Source organism: Nilaparvata lugens, chromosome 2, assembly GCF_014356525.2.
Source record: "Nilaparvata lugens isolate BPH chromosome 2, ASM1435652v1, whole genome shotgun sequence".
NCBI lineage: Eukaryota > Metazoa > Arthropoda > Insecta > Hemiptera > Delphacidae > Nilaparvata > Nilaparvata lugens.
Genome location: NC_052505.1, coordinates 27,147,929 through 27,170,301, shown reverse-complemented (window position 1 = coordinate 27,170,301; position 22,373 = coordinate 27,147,929). Strand labels below are relative to the sequence as shown.

At 34.1% G+C, this 22,373-nt stretch overlaps 1 protein-coding gene and 1 long non-coding RNA gene across 2 annotated transcripts; both read left to right on the top strand.

The window, feature by feature from the left end:
* The first annotated feature begins 126 nt into the window (after nt 1-126).
* On the top strand, nt 127-4,824 carry LOC120349836 (gastrula zinc finger protein XlCGF57.1-like). The gene is made up of 2 exons (XM_039420930.1): nt 127-768; nt 920-4,824. The coding sequence occupies exons 1-2, from the start codon at nt 600-602 to the stop codon at nt 2,497-2,499; spliced, it is 1,749 nt and encodes a 582-aa protein (XP_039276864.1). The 5' UTR covers nt 127-599; the 3' UTR covers nt 2,500-4,824.
* A 12,643-nt stretch (nt 4,825-17,467) lies between these two features.
* LOC120349835 lies at nt 17,468-21,647 on the top strand. The gene is made up of 3 exons (XR_005570444.1): nt 17,468-17,732; nt 19,134-19,208; nt 21,157-21,647. It is a non-coding gene; the product is annotated as an uncharacterized LOC120349835 (long non-coding RNA).
* Nucleotides 21,648-22,373: the final 726 nt, after the last annotated feature.

The following is a 22,373-nucleotide window of genomic DNA, read 5'->3' as shown; positions in this document are numbered from 1 at the left end:
AAATAACAAAAAATAAACCACTGAATCACAAATTATTATGATACAAAAATAATTAAACCTCAAATAGTGGAGAAAAAAAGAAGTGAAGAAGAAATAAACCACAAAAGTCAATGATACGAAAAGCCAACCTCAATAATTTTTCTCAAAGCCTTTTGCTGTGATGACACAATGCATGACGAAATGTGTGTATACACATATTCATCATGCATGTCCTACCATGCACGTTAGTAGCCAACCATAGTTTTTATTTCACAACTACTCCTGTATTCCTCAAATAATACTATTCATCATTCATGTTTGAATTACTCGATAAATCTATTTCAACCACTTGACAATTAGCAGTCAGATTAATAAGCCTCTACAATTCTGTCAATATCTTATTTCTTATGTCACATTAGGGAAAGTGTTTGTGGTGGGGAGTGAAGTGATTTAGTGTTGGGAAAAATTTACATTTTGTGATCGGAAAAATAATGATTCTAATCTATTTAATCAACATATATTTCCAGAGCTATAAATTTAAGAGTTTGTATGTTGACTTAGCAATCAAATGCTTGTTCCCAAACTCTGCTCTCATTTGATCATAGTTCCACAGTTTGTGTATGAACAGTGATGTGATGTGGATATATTTGCAGATGGCGATAGTTGCAGTAGATAGCAGCCAAGAACCAGCGCCAGAGTTCAGCACTGCTTTCGCTCCAACCGATAATGACTTCAGCCAACAACATTATTTAATCCCTGGCTACAATCTAATATTCATCAAAGAAGAAGGTAAGATATAACTGTGTCTTGTTTGGCATATCGAAGAAATGTATTTGACAACACATACTTGAATCAAATTAGCTTTCAAATTGAAGCTGATAAACACTGTTCAAGAATAGTTTGTTGTATCTTCTGAAGTAATGTTGTATGTTTTTTGTAGATTCCCAAGATGTAGAAGACATTTCAGAAGAAGTTGACTTTGGCACAGTGAAGAGTGAAGCAGAGATGTGGCCTTCTATCAGCGGCACTGACAATGCAACAGAAGTGGGTGGAGTGGATGCACATCCTATCTCTCCAGTTGAGGAGTGCACTGAGCCACCTGTGGCTGGCGAAGAGACCAAGCTCTACAGCTGTGATGACAGCAGCTATGAAACTCCATCGATTACTGCTTTGAAAAGACACATTAGAAGACACACTAAGGAAAAGCCTTTTAGTTGTGAGATCTGTGACTATAAATGTGCTACTTCAGACTATATGAAAATACATATCAGAACACATACAGTTGAAAAACCATTCAGTTGCGAATTTTGTCACTACAAATGTGCTAATTCAAACCATTTGAAAGTACATATCAGATCACATACAGGTGAAAAACCATTCAGTTGTAAATTATGTGACTACAAATGTGCTATTTCAGCCAATTTGAAAGTTCATATCAGAACACATTCAGGTGTAAAACCATTTAGTTGCAAATTTTGTGACTACAAATGTGCTATTTCTGCCACTTTGAAAGCTCATATCAGAACACATACAGGTGAGAAACCATACAATTGTGACCTTTGTAACTTTAAATGTGCTACTTCAAGACAATTGAAGAGGCATATCAGAACACACACTGGTGAAAAACCATTTAGTTGCGAATTTTGTGACTACAAATGTTCATATTCAGACTATTTGAAAGAACATATCAGAACACATACAGGTGAGAAACCATTCAGTTGTGACCTTTGTAACTTCAAATGTACCACTTCAAGCTATTTGAAAATACATATCAGATCACATACAGGTGAAAAACCATTTTGTTGTAAATTATGTGACTATAAATGTGCAAATTCAGGTACTTTGAAGGCACATAATATTAGAAAACATTCAGGTGAAAAACCATTTAGTTGTAACTTTTGTGACTACAAATGTGCTACTTCAGACTATATGAAAATACATAACAGAAAACATACAGGTGAAAAACCATTCAGTTGCGAATTTTGTGACTACAAATGTGCTACTTCAAACAATTTAAAAAAACATTTCAGAACACATACAGGTGAGAAACCATTCAGTTGTGACCTTTGTAACTTCAAATGTGCTACTTCAGGCCAATTGAGAATACATATCAGATCACACACTGGTGAAAAACCATTTAGTTGCGAATTTTGTGACTACAAATGTGCTACTTTAAACAATTTAAAAAAACATTTCAGAACACATACAGGTGAAAAACCATTCAGTTGTGACCTTTGTGACTTTAAATGTGCTACTTCAAACAATTTGAAAATACATATGAGAAGACACACTGGAGAAAAGCCTTTTAGTTGTGAGATGTGTGACTATAAATGCAGTCTGAAATCTAGCTTGAAATTACATTTCAGAACACATACAGGTGAAAAACCATTTAGTTGTGACCTTTGTAACTTCAAATGTGCTACTTCAGGCCAATTGAGAATACATATCAGATCACACACTGGTGAAAAACCATTTAGTTGCGAATTTTGTGACTTTAAATGTGCTACTTCAGGAATTTGAAAGTACATATTCGAACACATACAGGTTAAGAACCTTTTAGTTTCGAATTTTGTGACCATAAATGTTCTCGTTCAAATGATTTGAAGAAACAAATCTGAAAACACATTGGGGGAAAGCCTATGAAGAAAAAATTGTGAGATTTTTATTTATAAAATATGATAAATTCCACTTAGTTTAAGAAGACCCATAGCACTTTATACAAAACAAAATAGCACTTTACAGGAATAAACCATAAATTAATGTAAAACTGGAATTATGACTTTGATTTGATACACTAGAATTATGAATTATGTGACTTTTAATGTGCTGATTTATATACTTTGAAGGCACATAATAAAGTCCATAGAGTTGAAAAATAATTGAATAAGTAGTCTTATTAGTTGTATTGACATTTTTTGTTCCTCAATCGATCAAGATAAATGATTGGAGTCAGTTGCTCGTTTGTGAAATTATATAATCTATTGTAACTTAATTCAGTAAATTCCAACTGAATAGAAGATTTAAAATTTTGTGTACTGACGAGGATGACATGAAGGTTAGCACTTAGCAGATCGAAACATCAATTGGGAATAATAAGTGCAATTGCATGCAAGTTGAGTCTATGTCTTTCTCCATCTTCCAGATACTTTCCTCTCCTTATATTTACTTATCCAGAAATATTAATTTGCAGCAATCAAAGCAACAAGTTGGTGAGTTTCTAATGATTTTTTCTTGAAACTTGGTCTTGCATGGAGCTTTCCCACTCTCGTTATGTAAAGAATATTCATGCCTTTTCAATTGTAAATTCGTAAAATTAGATGCAATCCACATTAATTGCAATTACATATAGTATTTGTCTTCTATGGGAGAACATAGGTACGGTACCTGATATTCTTCAAGACACCAATGAGCCTCAGAACTGTCATATATCAGCCAAGTCCGCCAGTTTATAGTGTTCTTGAGGAATCATGTTTAATCTGAATAGTCATTATCAGACTCACTGTCATATTTAAAATGTTTAGTTGTAGACTGCTAGTAAATCGATAATTATCCATTCAATCCCACAACACAGAGAGATTGTCTTGTTGGGAGATTCATACATGATTCAAGGTTCATCTGATTTATAAAATTAATTGTTAGCCCATTAAATTTAAGCATTGAGTAATTATTAGACTCATAGTCATGTGTAATGTGTTCAGTTATGAATGTAGCCTATAGCAGTCTCCTCAAATGTGAAAAGATCCATTCTGATGATCCTATCTTCATGACAATCAAATTTTTATTAAATGATCACCTCTTCAACAACAAAACGACAATATTTTCTTTGCAAAACCCTTTGAACTGCTATGCTTCATATTATGATGTTATTGTTGTTAATATGGCTGTGTTGATTACCTCAAAAAGCCTCCTGGCTTTGGTGATTAATAATGTGTGTAATATTATAGATTTTATTATTTATTGAGAATAATATGGGATACAACTTGAGAGGGACTAGTTGATTTTATTTTATGGACAGAGGTATATTCTTTTGGGGTAAAACCTATCTGGATGGGGGCATGGAACGGCCAAGAGAGAACAATAACCCTCCTTCAACGCCGGTGAAATGGGAAACAATAACTGTCAACCCATGTCAATTCTCAAGCAATAGATCTTTTAATGCCCCCATCCAGATAGGTTTAGAGCAGAAAATGTATTTTCAAAACCTACTGTAAAATCCAACACTCTGGTCCGCAACTTACAACTCGACATGATAATCGTTTAAAAAATATCAACTAGCACTAATAAGAAATTAGTTATTTGATAATATTAGAATAGGCTCAAATAATATTACAATAGGCTTTGTGTTCCATAATGATGGAATTCAACTATTTTTCTAAATTTAATAAGAATGACTTGAAAATTCTGTTTTGAAACAATATGTACATCTCTGATAACCTGATACGAGTTATAAAATCGTCATAATCATACTAAAATCATTTATTGCGTGAAACACACAATTTAATTGCAGGGATTTTACTACACTGTTATATGCCTTTACAGCTTAGATCTTTGTCGCATCTTGATAAGCTCTGCATGAACTCCATGTTATACCAAAAGCTACAGAGTATAGACGACTGTCTAATAGTTGGAAATTATAACTTTGATGGACCTGTATAGAACACGGAAATGGGAACCCCTGAGTAAAAGTCTAAGTGTGGAATAATGTCACTAAACTTAACAGGATGGGGGCATACGCTTCATTGCACAAGGGTCGAAAATGTGCTAAAATTACCTGCCAAAGGGTCTCACAGTTGTATTGTTCTCGCTTGACCGTCCCATGCCCCCATTGAGATAGGTTTTACCCTTCTTTTGAATGTCAATTTTGTATTGTATCACAAAAAGCAATAATTCACTAGAGATTCATTATATTAATATTATTTAGATTATTAACATATAATATTAATAGTGTTTAGCTATCTATTGTAAGAGAAACTTCTTGTTAACAGATTCTATCTTTAAAGAATATTCTATAGATTTCTCCTGTCTTCTATCATTAATTTACTTCAATTTATCAACTTTCAATAAATTCTCGAAATAGTCCTAGCCTACAATTTTGATATTTCTAGCTTGATCTAGTAATAAGTGTTGCCCACGAAGTTAAAAAAGTCACCTTACTTTTTGAACACACATCTTATATCGATGAGAATCTTGAATTGAATTGAGTTTATTTTGCCAAATTATACATGATTATAATATTTAAAAAGGGCACAAAATGCAAGCAGCACAACGTAACAATTGTGTAAAATAAAACTTAAGACATCATGACCTAAGAAGTAATACAATAATTATATTAAATTATAATAGTGATACATACATCTTATAAGAATAATAAAGATTGATATCTATTAATAGTGTTATAAATAGAGAGCTTTAGACTATTATAGTTTATCCTTAGATCTGAGAAAATTGCACTGCTTAGCAAATCTGAACCCTAATAATGAAATAATAATTGCCCACATAGGCCTAATGGGCCTGTTCGTGGGTCAATGAGTTCAGAACTGTATAATATTTATTATTCTACTGATAGCATTTTATGTTATTTAATCATAATATAAGACACACACACCCAGACACGTTGAATACGGAGCAATCACAATGGCATAGGATATATCCATGAGAAAAGGGTCTACACTTGACAGTCTGTTGACAAAGAGAGAAAGGGGGAAAGAAAGAGGAAATTAGGTAGGCTAAGCCAATTTAGTGTTGGTGGGCAGATTGTAGCAGCCGCTCACATTGATCTACATCCATAGTCTTCAGCCAGTTTGAAACGATTTTTTTTGTATTTGGATATTTTATATATGCCCGGCTGACTAATTTCATGAGGAATATTATTATTAGTCGTAGAGCTCCCGAAGTGGAAGACGCTGAGTAAAATCATGATCATCGATTTTTATTAGACTTGGCGGTTTTCTTGTTCGCCCACCAGCTTTTCATTCTCTGAGAAAATGCAGCTTTTCTTTCTTCACTCCATCTTGTGCCAACTCTTGGTGCTTTTATCTCTGGAATAATTTCCCATTTGTTCACTTTTGTTTTGAAATTAATTCTATTTTTAATTTCATCATCAGTAATTCCTGCCAAAACTAGATCTTTCTTAACATCCCTAATCCATTCTCCTCCATAGGCAAGCGAAGCTACATATTTTACTATTTTTTTGTGATTCTATAGTCAGGGAGCCTCATGATATGACCATAGAATTTTAGACGTCTTTTTCTCATGTCTGTTACAATATTTGAATGTTGCTCAACTGTGCTATTTTTCTGTAATCTATAACCATTCTCAGTTAATCTCGGACCTAGAATTTTTCTAATTATTTTCCTTTCTTCTTTCTTCAAATTTTCTATATCAGCTTTCCTGTTGAGATTTAGGGTCTCACTGGCATATAGCATTGATGGCTTTATTACTGTATTATAATGTCTAATTTTAGTGTGAAGAGACAAGCATTTTTTATTGTAAATGGATTGCACCAGCCCTAGGCCTTTACGAGCTTTCTTTATTCTATCCTGCTGTGATAATCTCTCCGAAATAACCTATCCTAAATATTTAAAACCTGGAACCCTGTTGATTGTTCCATATTTAGTTTGTAGTCTGGTAACTTCTAGGTTTGTGGTTGTGAACACAGTTTTTTCGAAGGATATTTGTAAGCCAACTTTCTCTGCACATTCTATCAAAGTTTCTATTTGTTTTATTGCAACTTCACCCGAGTCTGCCATTATTGCAAGATCATCCGCAAAAGCCAAATAAGGTATTTGTAAATTATTTTTCTTGGTCCCAAGCGCGATTGGCTTCCAAATTATGAGGAATATTATTCATAATGGTGTGACACAGAAATCATATATTCCTGTCGCAAACTGAGCGTAAGTTACGCGGGAGACCCGAGTGATGAAATCGCGCATGCCTAGTAAAATGAGGGTGATTAGACTCTGAATTGAAGTATATTTTATTCTTAAACATGTACAAAAGAACTACCTTGATGAAGAGTTGCCTAATTCTGAAAACATAAAAAGTCAGGAACAACTGATCAGATGGAAATCTTCTGCAAAGGCCAAGGCCAGCTTTTATAATTGTTTTCTGGGTGACTGATAATTCATCTAGTAAGGTTTTGGGCGCACCTCCCCATAAAACAATACCATAGGACAAGACAGACTGGATATATGCAAAATAAACGGTTCTCAGGTGAGTTATACTTAAGATTCCCTCAGCTGGCTGAACACATAAATCATCTTCCTCAACCTACTATTGAGATATCTAACATGAGTGCTCCATGTTAGTCGACTATGCATATACCTAGGTATTTGTAATCATACACGGTTTCTATCACATCACAGCTGCAATCTTCACACCAATCAGCACCGCATGTATGAACCCTCAGTTTAATGTTCATGAGTGTTCCCTCAGTGTTCATGTTGATACCACCAGCATTGGAAACCGTGTTATAATGTTCATGCTGTTGCTTAGTATTCACATTGTAGTATACTTTTGAAAATCCATTAGAAAAAACTCCTATGATAGAAGTGGTTGCTAGTAGAAGTAAAGTAGAAGTCAAAGCCAATAAATCAATGACGTAATGTTTTGAATACATTGATTTGGAATTTATTCATAATTTTTAAATACATTATATTATAATTAAAAACATAAAGTACCCTCTTATTTAAAACATTTCAAACAACTAGCTAGTTTCGGTATCTGGCCATTTTCAAGTTTTAATGTGAAACTTGATACATTTAAACTTGAAAATGGCCAAAGGCCGAAACTAGTTGTTTGAAGTGTTTTAAAGTTTGAAATTTTTTATATAAAAGGGTACTCCATGTTTTTATATTGTTTTTAATTATTTCTAATTAAGTAGCCATTACAAGTTAAGTGGTTTTATTATGTTATTAATATGATTTTCTATTAGAAAGTGGTTGGTTTTTGTTTAAGATTTAATTATCAAGTTTACACATCCAACAATAAATCAGACCATTTCTGACAAGTTTTGACCTGAAGCCAGCCCTACCCACTTTCAAAGTCCAATATCTTCTTTAAATTTATAGCACAAAATGAACTTTTTACAGCACAAATTGAGCACTAAATCCCTAGATATGTTGATTTATTTGTGCTGTCTTGTGAATTGATTTGTGTCATTTTGGGTGGTGCAAGCGTGAAGCCAGCCCTGCCCACTTTCAAAGTCCAATATCTTCTTTAAATTGATTGCACAATAATAAAAATCTTTGCAGCACAAATTGAGCACTAAAACCCTGGATATGACAATTAATTTGTGCCGTTCTGGGTGGTGCTAGCGTGAAGCCAGCCCTACCCACTTTCAAAGTCCAATATCTTCTTTAAATCGACAGCACAAAATAAACTTTTTACAGCACAAAACAGTACAAATTGAGCACTAAATGTTCAGATATGTAATTTAATTTGTGCCGTTTTGGGTAGGGCCAGCTTCACGGGGGTAGTTGAAGATTGAAATCAACGAGGATCGTAGAGTGGGCAAAACAAAGTTTGGCTGTCTCCGCGCATTCTTGCCTGTGCATCTTTTCGGCTATCTTGGTTTGACCAAAAAATTGCACTTGCACTGCAGTTATAACATTAAAATATAATTATGTGCTAATGTGTCCATTCAATTGACTTTTAATGAATAAAAAAAAGTTTTGATCAAAATGGTAGGCTAACCTGTTGCACTCTTGTTAAGGTTAACCTGTAGATAGATAGATAGATAGGCCTAGATAAATGCCTTTTATTCACACTTAGATTGATAGATGAATAATTCCATTGTTCAGTTCAAGCATACAATACAAATTAAATACAATAAATAGAAGTTCCATCCAAATGATTCAAAAGTAACCCAATAAAAAATTCTTAGGCATGGCCTAAGAGTTGATAGTTATTATCTTAAGGTGAAAACATCTTAATCTTATTGTAGGCACTTGTCGAACAGATTAAAAATAATGATCACAAATTCCATTCCCGAAAAAAAGTTCAGTAAGGAACACTAAGTAAGTATAGTAGAAAGGAACACTAAAATACTTTTATCTAGAATAGTCTGCCAAAAATTGAATGTCCATAACAATTGTTATTTGTTGTTTAATATACAGAAATATATTCATGTAATTGGATTAATATTGTATTGCAGAACTTATCTACTACTATATTTAGCCCATTAAGAAATATTAAGTTCAGTGTCACAGTATTGATACTATATCATTGATAGTTATATTATTTCTATTAAATTACTATTCTCTGTTTATCAATCATTTTTGACATAATTCCACCAATAATCTATTCAGAAAATCAGGTTATTCATTGTGCATGAATTTAGTCTGTTATTACAGAGAGCTTCAGTATCTATTTACAGCAATATAGAAAACGAATAATAAACATATGGGCTGAATAAACAGTAATCAACTGAGAAGTGAAAGCTTTGTTTCAAGTGGAGCCTTTGGCATTTGTCTGTCTTTGCAATGTCTGTCTGTAGTTTTCTGCTCGTAAGCAGGTCCTTCTATATGGCAGCAGCCCTCCACTCTCTTCTATTCTCTGCCAGTCGCTTCGTTGCATAGTAGCTCATCCCCTCCTTGATGTCGTCCAACATTTTGTATCTTCTTCTCCCTCTTCCTCTTCTTCCCTGAATGGTCCCCTCCATGGCATCCACCAACAAGCATTGCCGTCTCATCCAATGTCCCAGCCATCTCCTCTTTCTTCCCTTTATCACATCCAGCAGACTCCTTCTTTCCCCAACCCTCTTTGCAATATCTTTGCAATAATTATGCCTAAACCAAGGCCGAGCTAAAGAAGTATAATTCAAATATATTAACATTATTGCTCGGCCATGCCTTGTTTGATTAATATGAATTATTTATTTGTAATGAATTTTGAATAGCCTCTCATTTTTCATAGGGGAGCTGATTCACTCATTTATTCTGTAAAACCTTTTTTTAGTAAAGCTTTTAAACCAAATTTGACAACTTCTGATGGGAATGACATCTTCAATGAATCAATTCATAGTAGCCAAATACTTTTTATTGTGAATCTGCAATAATTGTGGTGTTTTTTTATCTCATATTACAATGTTTTAAATGTATACTGTACCATGCAGAATCGAAACATGTTCAATCATTTTGAAGTACGGTAAGGTAAGTCAAGATTACAGTACAAACTACACCTATGTTCCTGATTGAAAAACACATATCCTCAGTTGCACAGAAGTATGTTGAATTTTAAACATGATATGAAGTGGCCTTAGTCGATTGGACCAGATGCTTGCTTTATGATTCAGAGGCCCGGGTTCAAATCCATTGAGGACATAAACACGGGTTTGTAATCCCATCGACAGAACAAAATCTATATATATAAAAGCGAAATGGCACTCACTCACTGACTGACTGACTGACTGACTCACTCACTCACTCACTCACTCACTCACTCACTCACTCGCATAACTAAAAATCTACCGGACCAAAAACGTTCAAATTTGGTAGGTATGTTCAGTTGGCCCTTTAGAGGCACACTAAGTAATCTTTTGGCAATATTTTAACTCTAAGGGTTGTTTTTAAGGGTTTAAAGTTCGTATTTAAGCATGTATATTCTTTTTCTCCCAATCACTTAATTATAATTGAAATTTTCATATCATATGTTACTATAGAACTATAATCTGGATAGAGTACCTCTTCGAAACAGTTGTTAACTGGCAACTAAATTAATAATTTTGTCAGCTTGGCATTAAGTTGAGTTGACTTTGTTAGGTTGGCACCAAGTTGAAGATTTGAATGCATTTATCGCGGAAAAAATGATTGGGCACTGCTACTTCAATCCTGGGAATATTATATTACTAGCCGTCAGGCTCGCTTCCCTCGCCATATCCGTTTAGCCAGACGTTTAGTCTGGACCCCCGACTGGATTGTCCTAACATATGATAAAAATGCTCAAATGGAAAATGCAGGCGAGCGAAGTGAGCCTGCTGATCTCATTCTTGGACGATCCAGTCAGGGGTCCAGGGGGCGGAGCCTCCTGGCTAGACGGATATGGCGAGCGAAGCGAGCCTGACGGCTAGTCACCTATATGGGTGATTTACTCCAGTCCAGTGTGAGCCAGTGCATGTTATGAACATTATCAGATTTTATTTGACCAACTTGGTAAATCATAGCATTAATAACACTCAAAGATTTTCGTCAGAGTTGGAAACATATTTTATGTTTTGGTGAGTCTCCCTTTTTCTTTTATCCTACATCATAATTCAAACATAAATCATAATAGCATTACAAAGCATTCAACTAGTTTGAAAAAAATCATATGGCTTTTGTCAACATTACTGTATTAATTCATCAATGCTTATGGTCTATTTTGAATCCTTTAGAACTATCGTATCATAAAGTGAAAATATCCTGAGAATATTATTTCTTAGTGAGCACCTAGGGCCTATAAGGAAGCTATATTCCAATCACTGCAATCCATATGGTAGCCTACAGAAGTTTTCCACAAATTGTTATCAGTGAGAAGTCAGTGGTATTCGAGTTTTATAAGTATATAAATAATAACATTGGTATTATCAGTTTTGTTCAAATACATATTTTCAACTAGAGCCATTGATAATAACTTAATCTTTCGTAAATAATGATGAGAAAATGAATAAATTGGAATGACATAATTTGAATTATGATCAATCCAAGATGTCCAGCGCGGGAAAAAAGTGGCGTCAGAGTGTACCAATGGGATAGCTCAAAGACCTTAAAGAGATATGAGAAAAGATGCATCTTTAAGGTCTTTGGGATAGCCTATTGTTTCGTCTCCACGATCCTCCTTGCCTCATTTATTAGCGATTAGCGGTAAAAGTTCGGGCAAACAGTGTCACTCTTGTCAGTGGTTTTTCATGGTATTACGACTAAATACAAATCGCATGTGCCGTTACTGAATACAAAGCGCATGTGCCGTTACTGAATACAAAGCGCATGCCCGTTGCTGTTTGCTGGGTCGCTCTACAGTCCACAAACCACTCTCTGTCTCAGACAGCACCGTATCGCGCATGCGTTAGCAACGGGTTTTTCCCGTTCCATTCCGTCAGATCTTTTTGATCGTCAGCTAAATCGGAGCCAATCGTCATTCTATTTGATGAAGATATTATTATCCAATGATGATTAATCATTAAATTCAATATAGTAATCAATATATTATCATTTTATTTAATAAAAGAAAGAGTACTTTTGAAAAATATAATTAATAAAATATAACAGTTGATATTTAACTGATCTTAAAAAACACTATAACTAGGTCAGCATATTGTCATTTCAAAACAAAAACCGAACCCTCAACCTCCCCTTTTACATTTAAACATTAATAAACATAACTATTGGAAAAACCTCTATTCCCTTCCAGCATATTGCAATTTCAAAGCCAAATCCTAACCTATCTTTCCACCTTTGAAATATCAAAAAGCATTATTCTTCCTGGACCCTAGCCCTTTCTAGCATATTGCAATTTAAAAGCAAAAACCTAACCTAACCTTATGGAACATTATTAAATATAATCCAAAAAAACCTAACTCCTAACCCCTTCACATTTAATAATTTAGATTTCAAAGCTAAATCCTAACCCCCTAACCTATCCTTTCACATTTGAAACATCAAAAAACATAGCTCTAACTGCACCCTAGCCCCTTCTAGCATATTGCAATTTCAAAGCAAAAACCTAACCTATCCTAATAACACATTATTAAATATAACCTGAATAAAACCTAACCTCTAACCCTTTCACATTTGATAATTTAGATTTATTCGTCAACTTTAGAACAAAACATAAACATGTGGTTCATTTCATGAACATGTTCACAAACATGTGGTTCATTTCATGAACATGTTTACAAACATGGGGTTCATTTCATGAACATGTTCACAAACATGTGATTCAAAGCAAAATCCTAACCCCCTAACCTATCCTTTTACCTTTGAAACAGAGAAAACTCCTATAAAACTCCTTGTAATTCTGTGCTTTGAAACATCAAAAAACATAACTCCACCTAGACCCTAGCCCCTTCTAGCATATTGCAATTTTAAAGCAAAAACCTAACCTATCCTAATAAAACATTATTCAATATAACCTAAACAAAAACTAACCCCTAACTCTTTCACATTTGTTGAACGAGACAAGGATAGCATCACCATTGCAAATCGTACACTACCATTATAACGTGGACCTCACTATAGATACTCAAAGAATACTTTTGAATAACTATGTTATAACTGTGACTGTTGCTGGCCGTTACTCTGTTTCTGAAACAAAGAGAAGCTCCTTACAGTCCTACTTTGTCAAACTGTCAAGTAGTGAGAAATGGTGGCACAGTATACATACAGTATGGAAACTTGGCTAGTACCCTGACGCTAAAATCCGCCATCTTGTTAGGAAGCGCCGCATTGAAATAGTCTTGATGGCAGGTTCGGATCATTGCTGGATCACTGATCACGAATAATAAATGTTTTACCACACGATACATACTGCAAACCATACTTCATACAGGATAGGATCCTCACTGTAATATCTCTATATATACTTAAAGCAATAATACATTTAAAAAAATTCAAACCAGACAAGCCACACAGAAGAAATATCCACGAGCACAACACAGGAAGAAAAAATTATTTTGAAATTCCCTACAACAGACTACAAGAATTCAAATTCAAATTCATTTTATTGAGCCAAAAAAGAACATACAGGCCAAGTCAAAACATAAAAATAGACAGAATAACAATGTAAAATAAAAATTTAAGTATATAACAATGGTAAGAATACATTTATAATACAACAGCAGAGTTTTAAGTGTCATCATTCAGAAATTCATCTACACTATATAGTAAGCCCTATTCACTAATTATGCATAGAGTTCTCTTTTAAAATTTATTGATGGGGCATATAAACATTTTGGTAACTTTTTAAGCAGTCTCAAACCAATTACACTGAGACTTTTGTCAGAGAATCTCAATCTGTGGTGATTAATAAATGGGTCCCCATTGCCACGAGTAGAATAACCATGAACATCACAATTCTTTTTCAATGATTTTATCTTATTAACAATGAATAATACTACACTGTAAATATAAATACATGGAAAAGTGAGTAATTGTAGTTCTTTAAATGCATTCCTGCACGATTGATTGTAATCCAGGTTTGCCAAGTACTCACTGCACGTTTTTGTAAAATGAATAATTTCTGACAGTTTAAACCAGACGTACTTCCCCAAAGTTCTACGCCATATACCAGGTGAATGTAAATGAGAGAGAAGTACACACACCTAGCAATATCTCTATTTACAAATCTTACCATATACTGTAATACAAAGAGACCCCTGCTAATCTTACCAGCTACTTTATCAGCATGCTCATTCCATGACAATCTTTCGTCTACAGTCAAACCAAGTAAATCTACTGCATTAGCATTTTTAATAGCATTATCCCCTATCATGACTACAGGCTCGAAAGAAAATATTCTCCTTAAATGAAATTGTATAGCGAGGCTCTTGTTGGGATTAACGGGGAGAGCACATTCATCATAAAACTGCACAACCTCATTTGACACAAATTGGCTTTCAGCTCCAGCTGGTCAATACTATTGCCATGGAGTAACAGAGTTGTGTCGTCAGCATACAATGTAATATCACAATTATTTGAAACAGACGTCGGTAGATCATTTATATACAAAACAAACAGGAGAGGACCGAGTATAGAGCCTTGAGGAACACCTTTTGTTACGTACAATTTCTCAGAATCTACAACTCTACCTCCATTCTCAATACTAACATACTGCATTCTCTTTGACATATACGACTCTATCAAATTATTTATAATACCCCTCATACCAAGAGAGTGCAGTTTGTTCAGTAGAATTTCTTTATCAACACTATCAAAAGCTCATGATAAGTCGAGCAGAACCCCCATAGCAGCTTTCCCATTGTCCATAGCCTCAATTACACTCTCAATAAATCTAGTTGCTGCTGTGATAGTGGATTTACCTTTAATTAATCCATTCTGACAATCATTTAATAAATCAAACTTTTGCAGGTAGTCAATAATTCTGTTGTAAATCACCCTTTCAAGAATCTTGGATAAGACTGGCAGCACAGACAAGGGCCTATAATTTTTCATGTTTGCTCTGTTACCCTTCTTGAATAGAGGAATTATTTTAGCAATTTTCAATGCATCAGGAAACACACCACTCTGAAAGACTCCATTCAAAATGAAAACAAGAGGATCAGCAATCTCATCACTGCATGCCTTTAAAATCTTGATGGGAATATTATCGTAACCAACACTATTCTTATTTTTCAAGTTATTAATTATTTTAAAAATTTCTATTTTGTTTGTGGGACTCAGATAAAAACTTCTTGGAATATTTCTATGTTGAATTCTTCATGTACCGGTATTAGCAGACTGTGTTTGAGGAGCCATGGAAATAAAATACTCATTACAAAACTCTACAATATCTTTAGGATTTTTAACTCTCCTGTCATTCACATCAAGACATATATCCCTTACACTTGCACCGCTCTTACCTCTAAACTGATTGATTATTTTCCAGCTCGTTTTAGACTTGTTAGTGGAATTTGAGATGAGACCTCCATAAAACTCCCTCTTTGCCTCAATAACTCTATTTACCTACTGCTGTTCAACCCTCCCCAATATATCTTCATCAATTACTAGTCCATGCTCAATTCTAAATTTTGAGATATCTAAAAGAGCTCGTAGCTGCTGAATATCAGGAGTGAGCCTCTCGAACCTCTCCCTTATTTTTCTTTTCACATTCATAGCACCCTTTTTTCTCTTAATTTTTATTGGTGGACACTGAATACGGAGATGATACAGAAGAGAGCTGTGAAAGCATTCAAATTGTTTATTAACATCAATTGCATTATAAACAGAGTACCAGGATTCTCTACGGAGATAAGCTTTCAAGTTTGCTAAATTTGAAATGGATAAATTGAAAACAGGAACACTTAACTGATCCTCCTTCCCATTAACTGCTTGTCTATTAAGAACGAAAGAGGTGGAGAAAACTTGTGCAGAATGATCGGATAAAAATGTATGTAAAACCGATGACTTACAACAACTATCATCCTCTATATTAGTCAATACATTATCTATTGCAGTCTTGGACTCAGGCCTGACTCTTGTTGGCTCAGATATTGTGTAGTGTAGACCAAATTGCTCCAAAACCAGAACTAGATTCCTGCATTCAGTTGTATTATTCAAAACATTAATATTGAAATCACCAGCTAAAATAATTCTACTTTCCAGTCTTACAGTTATCTGCTCAGTCAACAGAGAGAATTTATCAAGAAACAAGTTGATATCTCCACTAGGAGGTCTATATACACCACAAATTATGAAATCCAAATTTTTCTCAAATTCCAACTCCACACCACACATTTCAATGTCATCCATACAGCAAAAATTACTTATATCCAGCACCATCAATCTATCTTCCAATAAGTCCAGCAACGCATCCTTGATGAAAATAGCAACTCCCCCTTTTCTCATACCAGCCCTACAGTAACAGAGACAGAGGCAGGAATACAGGACAGAGACATATTTTTTAACAAATCACAAAAACAGCCAGATTCCTCAGGGTGTAAATTTTTCATCTGTCTACCGGATGACCTCAAACAAATTGAATGTCAAAACCAATTCAAAAAGTATCTGACTGAGAACCCTCTGTATTCAATACAAGAATTCATGGAGCTAAGCGCTCAACGGAGATTCCGCTGATACCCTGACCTCACCCTCCTACCTTACCTGACGTGCCCCTGATCTCAATGATATAGGTGGTAAAAATAAAAGTAAAAGTAAGTCAATTTAATGATCCGGATCAATTGATCTCATTCACTGCCACGAGCCAATCAGAAGACCAGGATTGGAACTTCACAAGGTCACGTAATGTATTTAGTATTGGCGTCATGTAAAAAGCATTGGTTGGATAGGCGATTAATTACAAGTTTTCTTTCTGTACTTATTCTGTGGTGATGGCACAGAATAGATACAGAATGGAAACTTGTAATCAAACGCCCTTATCTTACCAATGCTTTTTACATGACCCCAATACTAAACACGTCACGTGACCTTGTGAAGTTCCAATCCTGGTCTTCTGATTGACTCGTGGCAGTGAACGAGATCAATTGATCCGGATCATTAAAGTGATCCGAACCTACCATCAATACTATTACAATGCGGCGCTTTCTAACAAGATGGCGGATTTTGGCGTCAGGGTATAGCCAAGTTTCCGTACTGTATGAATACTGTGATGATGGCACAGTATACATACAGTATGGAAACTTGGCTACACCCTGACGCCAAAATCCGCCATCTTGTTAGGAAGCGCCGCATTGTAATTGTACGAGTCGTCTTAACGATAGAAGTGGAATTTGAAATGTTTACCAAGATGGCGGCCGACCTTCACAGTGAACTTGGAATGCTGACAGCGCTCCAGCGGGCGTTTTGTGAACTACGAGAGTTACAAGACATGTTTTTTTATTATTATTTGTAGGTTATGTTGTAATTTTAGCGGAAAATGATGGTTGTGTTTACTTATAATCAATAATTATTAGTTTGCAAGTTATATGAATATGTTAGCTACAAAATCCATAGTTTTAAAATGAAATTATTTTTCAAAATCGATTTGAGCTAGACTGTATAGCTGTATGATAACATAAAATAATGATGAAGATTGATGTTATTCTTCACTGTACCAGGTTCCAGGTAAGACAAACAAATTTAGGTAATTAAAAATCAAACTTCTCAAAATAAACAGGTCCAATTAATTATTCAAAAAATAATGCATTTTTTGCCTTTTTATTATGTTATGATATAGTTAGCTTTTCAGGATAATCAATTATTTATTCCCGTAACCAGTAGCCTAGCCTAACTTTTTGTAAAACCAACAAACATTGCTACTTGAAGATATGCCGTAGCCCTGTAAATTGCATATTCTTATAATGCATTTTAAATTGCATGTAAATATTCTTATAATGCATTTGACATTAAACACTTATTTTGTGTTATTACTAAATGGCGTCTGTAAAAATTATTGTTATCTATCTAGATCTTTATAGACTCACACAAGTTTTTAATGCACTACAATTGTGCATACTTGTCTATATATAGACACTTTACAAATATTACTATATTATAATATAATATGCTTTTATTACCGTTATAATAACAGTGGAGAGAGAGATATAAAAGAACAGAGTTTCCGATTCTCTGTCTACTGTCTTCTATAAAGGATATCTGATGTAATATTAACTTTGCATTCTTGTTTGAAATAACTAATTATGTTTTATTCCTCAGGAAAAAAATAATGATTGCAAGAGGTTTGTGGCATAAGGGTCTAATACATCCTGAATGGAGCAAGTCCCTAGCTTAAACTCTTAACCCTACAGAGACACACTTACTTTATGCTAACACAGTAGACACACTGGGGTGTTGAACACCCCAATTCAATTTTGCATTTTTCTTTGAAAAAATATGAAAAAACAAGTACTTAGACCATACTTCATCATTTCTTAATCATTTTTGTTCAAAGTGCATACTCAAATCAAAAGTAAAGCACTGCTTATCAATATTTATACTAATTTTAGAAGTATGTATGTTCCGCCTAAGAGTTGGAGCTCCTAATCCGGTTTGAACGAATAGCTTGATCATTGCCAATGACAACTTCATCAGAAACTTACGTCTCTTCATTTTATTGTTTTGAATCTCTAGTTGTAGAGATTCATAGCATCTATTCCAAACTGATCCATCATCCTATACCACATTTGTAGTGGCAATACAAGTAAATCTTTGTAATAAAAGTGTTTGATGAAAGTCCCACGTGAAAGACACTCTGGGGTGTTAGACACCCCAAACGAAGAACAAGATGAGCTGATGACCTTGTAGAATGCTATTACTGACTGGAAGTGGTGGAGAGTAGTTGACAATACTACAAACCTAATTTAGACTGGGTATAAATTCCCATATGTTTGATATTGTCAACTGCAGAACAGAAAACAAAAATCCCTGGGGTGTGAAACACCCCAGTGTGTCTCTTAAGGGTTAACTTGTTTACAATTTTAGTTTTTTTTTCTTCCCATTCATATCCAACACTTTCTTATTTTTTAGAAAACATGCAGTCTGTAATCTACCCACATGTCAGTGTAGAGAGGCCTGTTCATGAAGACACAAAATCCTTCGACGGTGAGTAATAAGTTACTAGTTTTGATCATTGGTCTCAGAGATAAACAATTATTATTCGGAAATATCTAGAATCCATTAAACGAGTCTCATTCCCAAACAAAAACATTCAAACTTGTTTCACTTGCCTGCCAATTTGAAACTGTCAGATTATATAACTCTTGTGCCCAGTTTCCAGGCCATTTATTAAATCTAATGGACCATTGAATCTTGGACACCACTTATTAAATCTAACTCGACCATTAAACCTATAAATCGTTTTGTCAGTGATTATGTTTAAGAGGGTGTATGATTTCAAATTAAGTTGGTAATTGACTAAGAACTCAATTTCAAATCAAACATCTCTTAACTTGTGATGCAAAATTCAAGATCAGAAACATTTATTCCCAGGGAGTTGATTCCCAAAATTCATAAATGCCCGGGAGTTAATGATTATTTTGTATGATAACTAAGAAAACGCCTTTTTTAACTAAACTTATTGATAATCATATAAACAGTTCTATATAAACAAGTTATATTGGAATGATTAGAATAAATAATTTTATAAAATTTTAATAAATAATATATAATGCTTTTTCTTGAAATTAGTCAAATCTAAATAAATTGATAGTATACAATTCGTAATACTTTGATAATTTTCCAGTAAAAAGAATCAAAAAGCGTGGTGCACATCCTTGATTATTGTATACGGCACCACTATTATGATGCTACTTCCATTTTATGTATTGTTAATTAAATCTGTTATACTCATATTCCTAACAGTCAAGTAAGCTTAGTCAACAAAATATTGGGTTTACTTCGTCTTGAATCGCTCAAGAAGTTGAATTTTGGGTTTACTTCGTCTTGTATTGCTCAAGAAATTTAATTATGATAAATCATCTATTATTTTGCAAAGAAGCTCACAATAATTTAAACCCAAAAATAAAATAATAAAGAACATACTAGAATGTTCGCTTCTTCAAAATTTCATTAGTATGTGAATATTTCATTTTTTGTGATAATAATGTGTAATATTCTTTCTACGAATGCTTGGTTTTGAAGCATCTAAATTTGAAAATATTTTAGGGCTGAAAATTTTGTGAAGTGAAGAACTACAAGACTTGACATATTTCGGACTATGTGTAACTTTATCTAAATTTGGGAGAGGAACAGCACAGGGTTACCTTATTTTTCCTCTCCCTATCATTTTCATGATATACTTATTATGATAAAGAATAAAGAAGGGGACGCTTTGCTTTAATTGAATCAGTAAAATCGATAGTATATTTAATTAATACTATCTAACTAACCCAACTTAATTCATCGATATAGGTGATCACTGGTTCACTCAACGTAAAGTCTAGCCAAATTATATAAAAAATTGATGTAATTTGTGAGCTATTTACACTGCTTTTTCGAATGGATGATTTATTGATTATGATTGTCAAATGTGATTGAAATTGATAAATAATATAAACTATTTTAATGCAATTTATTCCCATGGTTTCTTGGGCAGAGAAATATTACTCAATCATAAGTTCCTTCCCAATGGGAATATTCCCGACTTACATTACTACCCTCAAAAATCAGCACTGACTACCCTGGAAATCTCCCCGTCTACTCACTACACCATGTTCCTACCTCACTTTGTTCAAGCAAATCAGTCTTAGCGCAAAACGCCTATAATATAGTCCAATACAAACAGAAGAGATTTATCACCAAGTCCATTCTGTTTGCATTGGACCATATTTCTATATTTGTAGAGGTGTGAGACACTACGACTCTACGCCACTTTGGTGTGAATTGGGTCTTATTCTTAGTGAACTGTAAGTAGAAGTATATTATAAAATATTTATTCTACCACTCCTACCTATCGCTACAACTTGAACATTCAAAATGTTATTTTCAAATTTCATCAACTTATTTTTTATCATTCGATCAATCAATAATTTGTTTGTTTTTTCTCTTTCAGACACCAAAACATATTACACAGTGTAGATGGGCGGATAGAAAGCGTGAACATCAAAAGCCATCGTTTGTGTTACCCAGTTTCCATTCTGCATCTAACAATAGCAACAAAGCATCCAACATCATAACTTTATTATTATATAGTCCAGGCAATGAATGCTCAAAAGAGGGTATAGTGAGAAAAGTTTGGAAGACTATATTCGACCCCGCAATTTTGTTTTGGGTATTAAGGAGGTAAAAATATCCCCACCCCTACCCCTAGTGCTAAGGGGGTGGGGTGGTTCAAAGGTACCATTTTTTGGTTTCTCGCATATAACTCGAAAACTATGTATCTTACGGACATAACTGTTACATACAAAAGTAAAGCTTATTATAATTTCCTACACTATTCATCTCACAACTTTTCTAGTTTTCGAGATATCCGCTCTTAAATGTGTGACATTTTTGAAAAAAACATGTTCGCCTCCAATTTTTTTCTATTTCTACTCTTATAACTTTTTAAAAATTGATGGGAAAAATCAATGCAGATTATGAGCTCATAGAGCCTCTTTCAGGGCTTATAACTCTCCAACAATGCATCGTAAAAATCAATGCTTATCGTAGGTTTGTAGAGCATTAAATTCTCTTTGAAATGGTGTATTATTTCACTATTCAAAGTTTCTGTTTCATTGTTATAGCAACTTTAATGTAGGGGATGGAATTTCCAATGGTGCAACAATTATTCATTTGGCAATGAAATTTGAATCGGGTGTCTGTGACACAATTTTTGACGTTGCAGCTTAATTTTGACTAGTTAGTAGATTAACATGGCAAAAGTGCACATCTTTATCCCCTCTGTTGAAGGTTTGGAACCGCTGAGTTGACACTAGTTGCAATATTGAAAATGTTGCTACATTGCACTATCATTCTTGATCATTTGTTACATCACACAACTATTATATGAATACTTTGTATTGTTGTAACCAACTTGAATCAATTGACAATTCCTTTTTTACTGCTTATTCAAATTTACTATTTGATTTTCATTAAACGTCCTTTTTCCTACTTAGTGCAGTCATCATAACTTTTAAGGCCATTTGTAAAGTGCCACTTATATCAATAAATGCAATCATTTGTTATTGTTACATTGTCTTACAATTTCTTGGCGTCTACCTTGCTACCAGGTATTTAGTAGTTTAACTCATAAGTTTTATGTGAGTTTGGGTAATGGTATTGACAAAC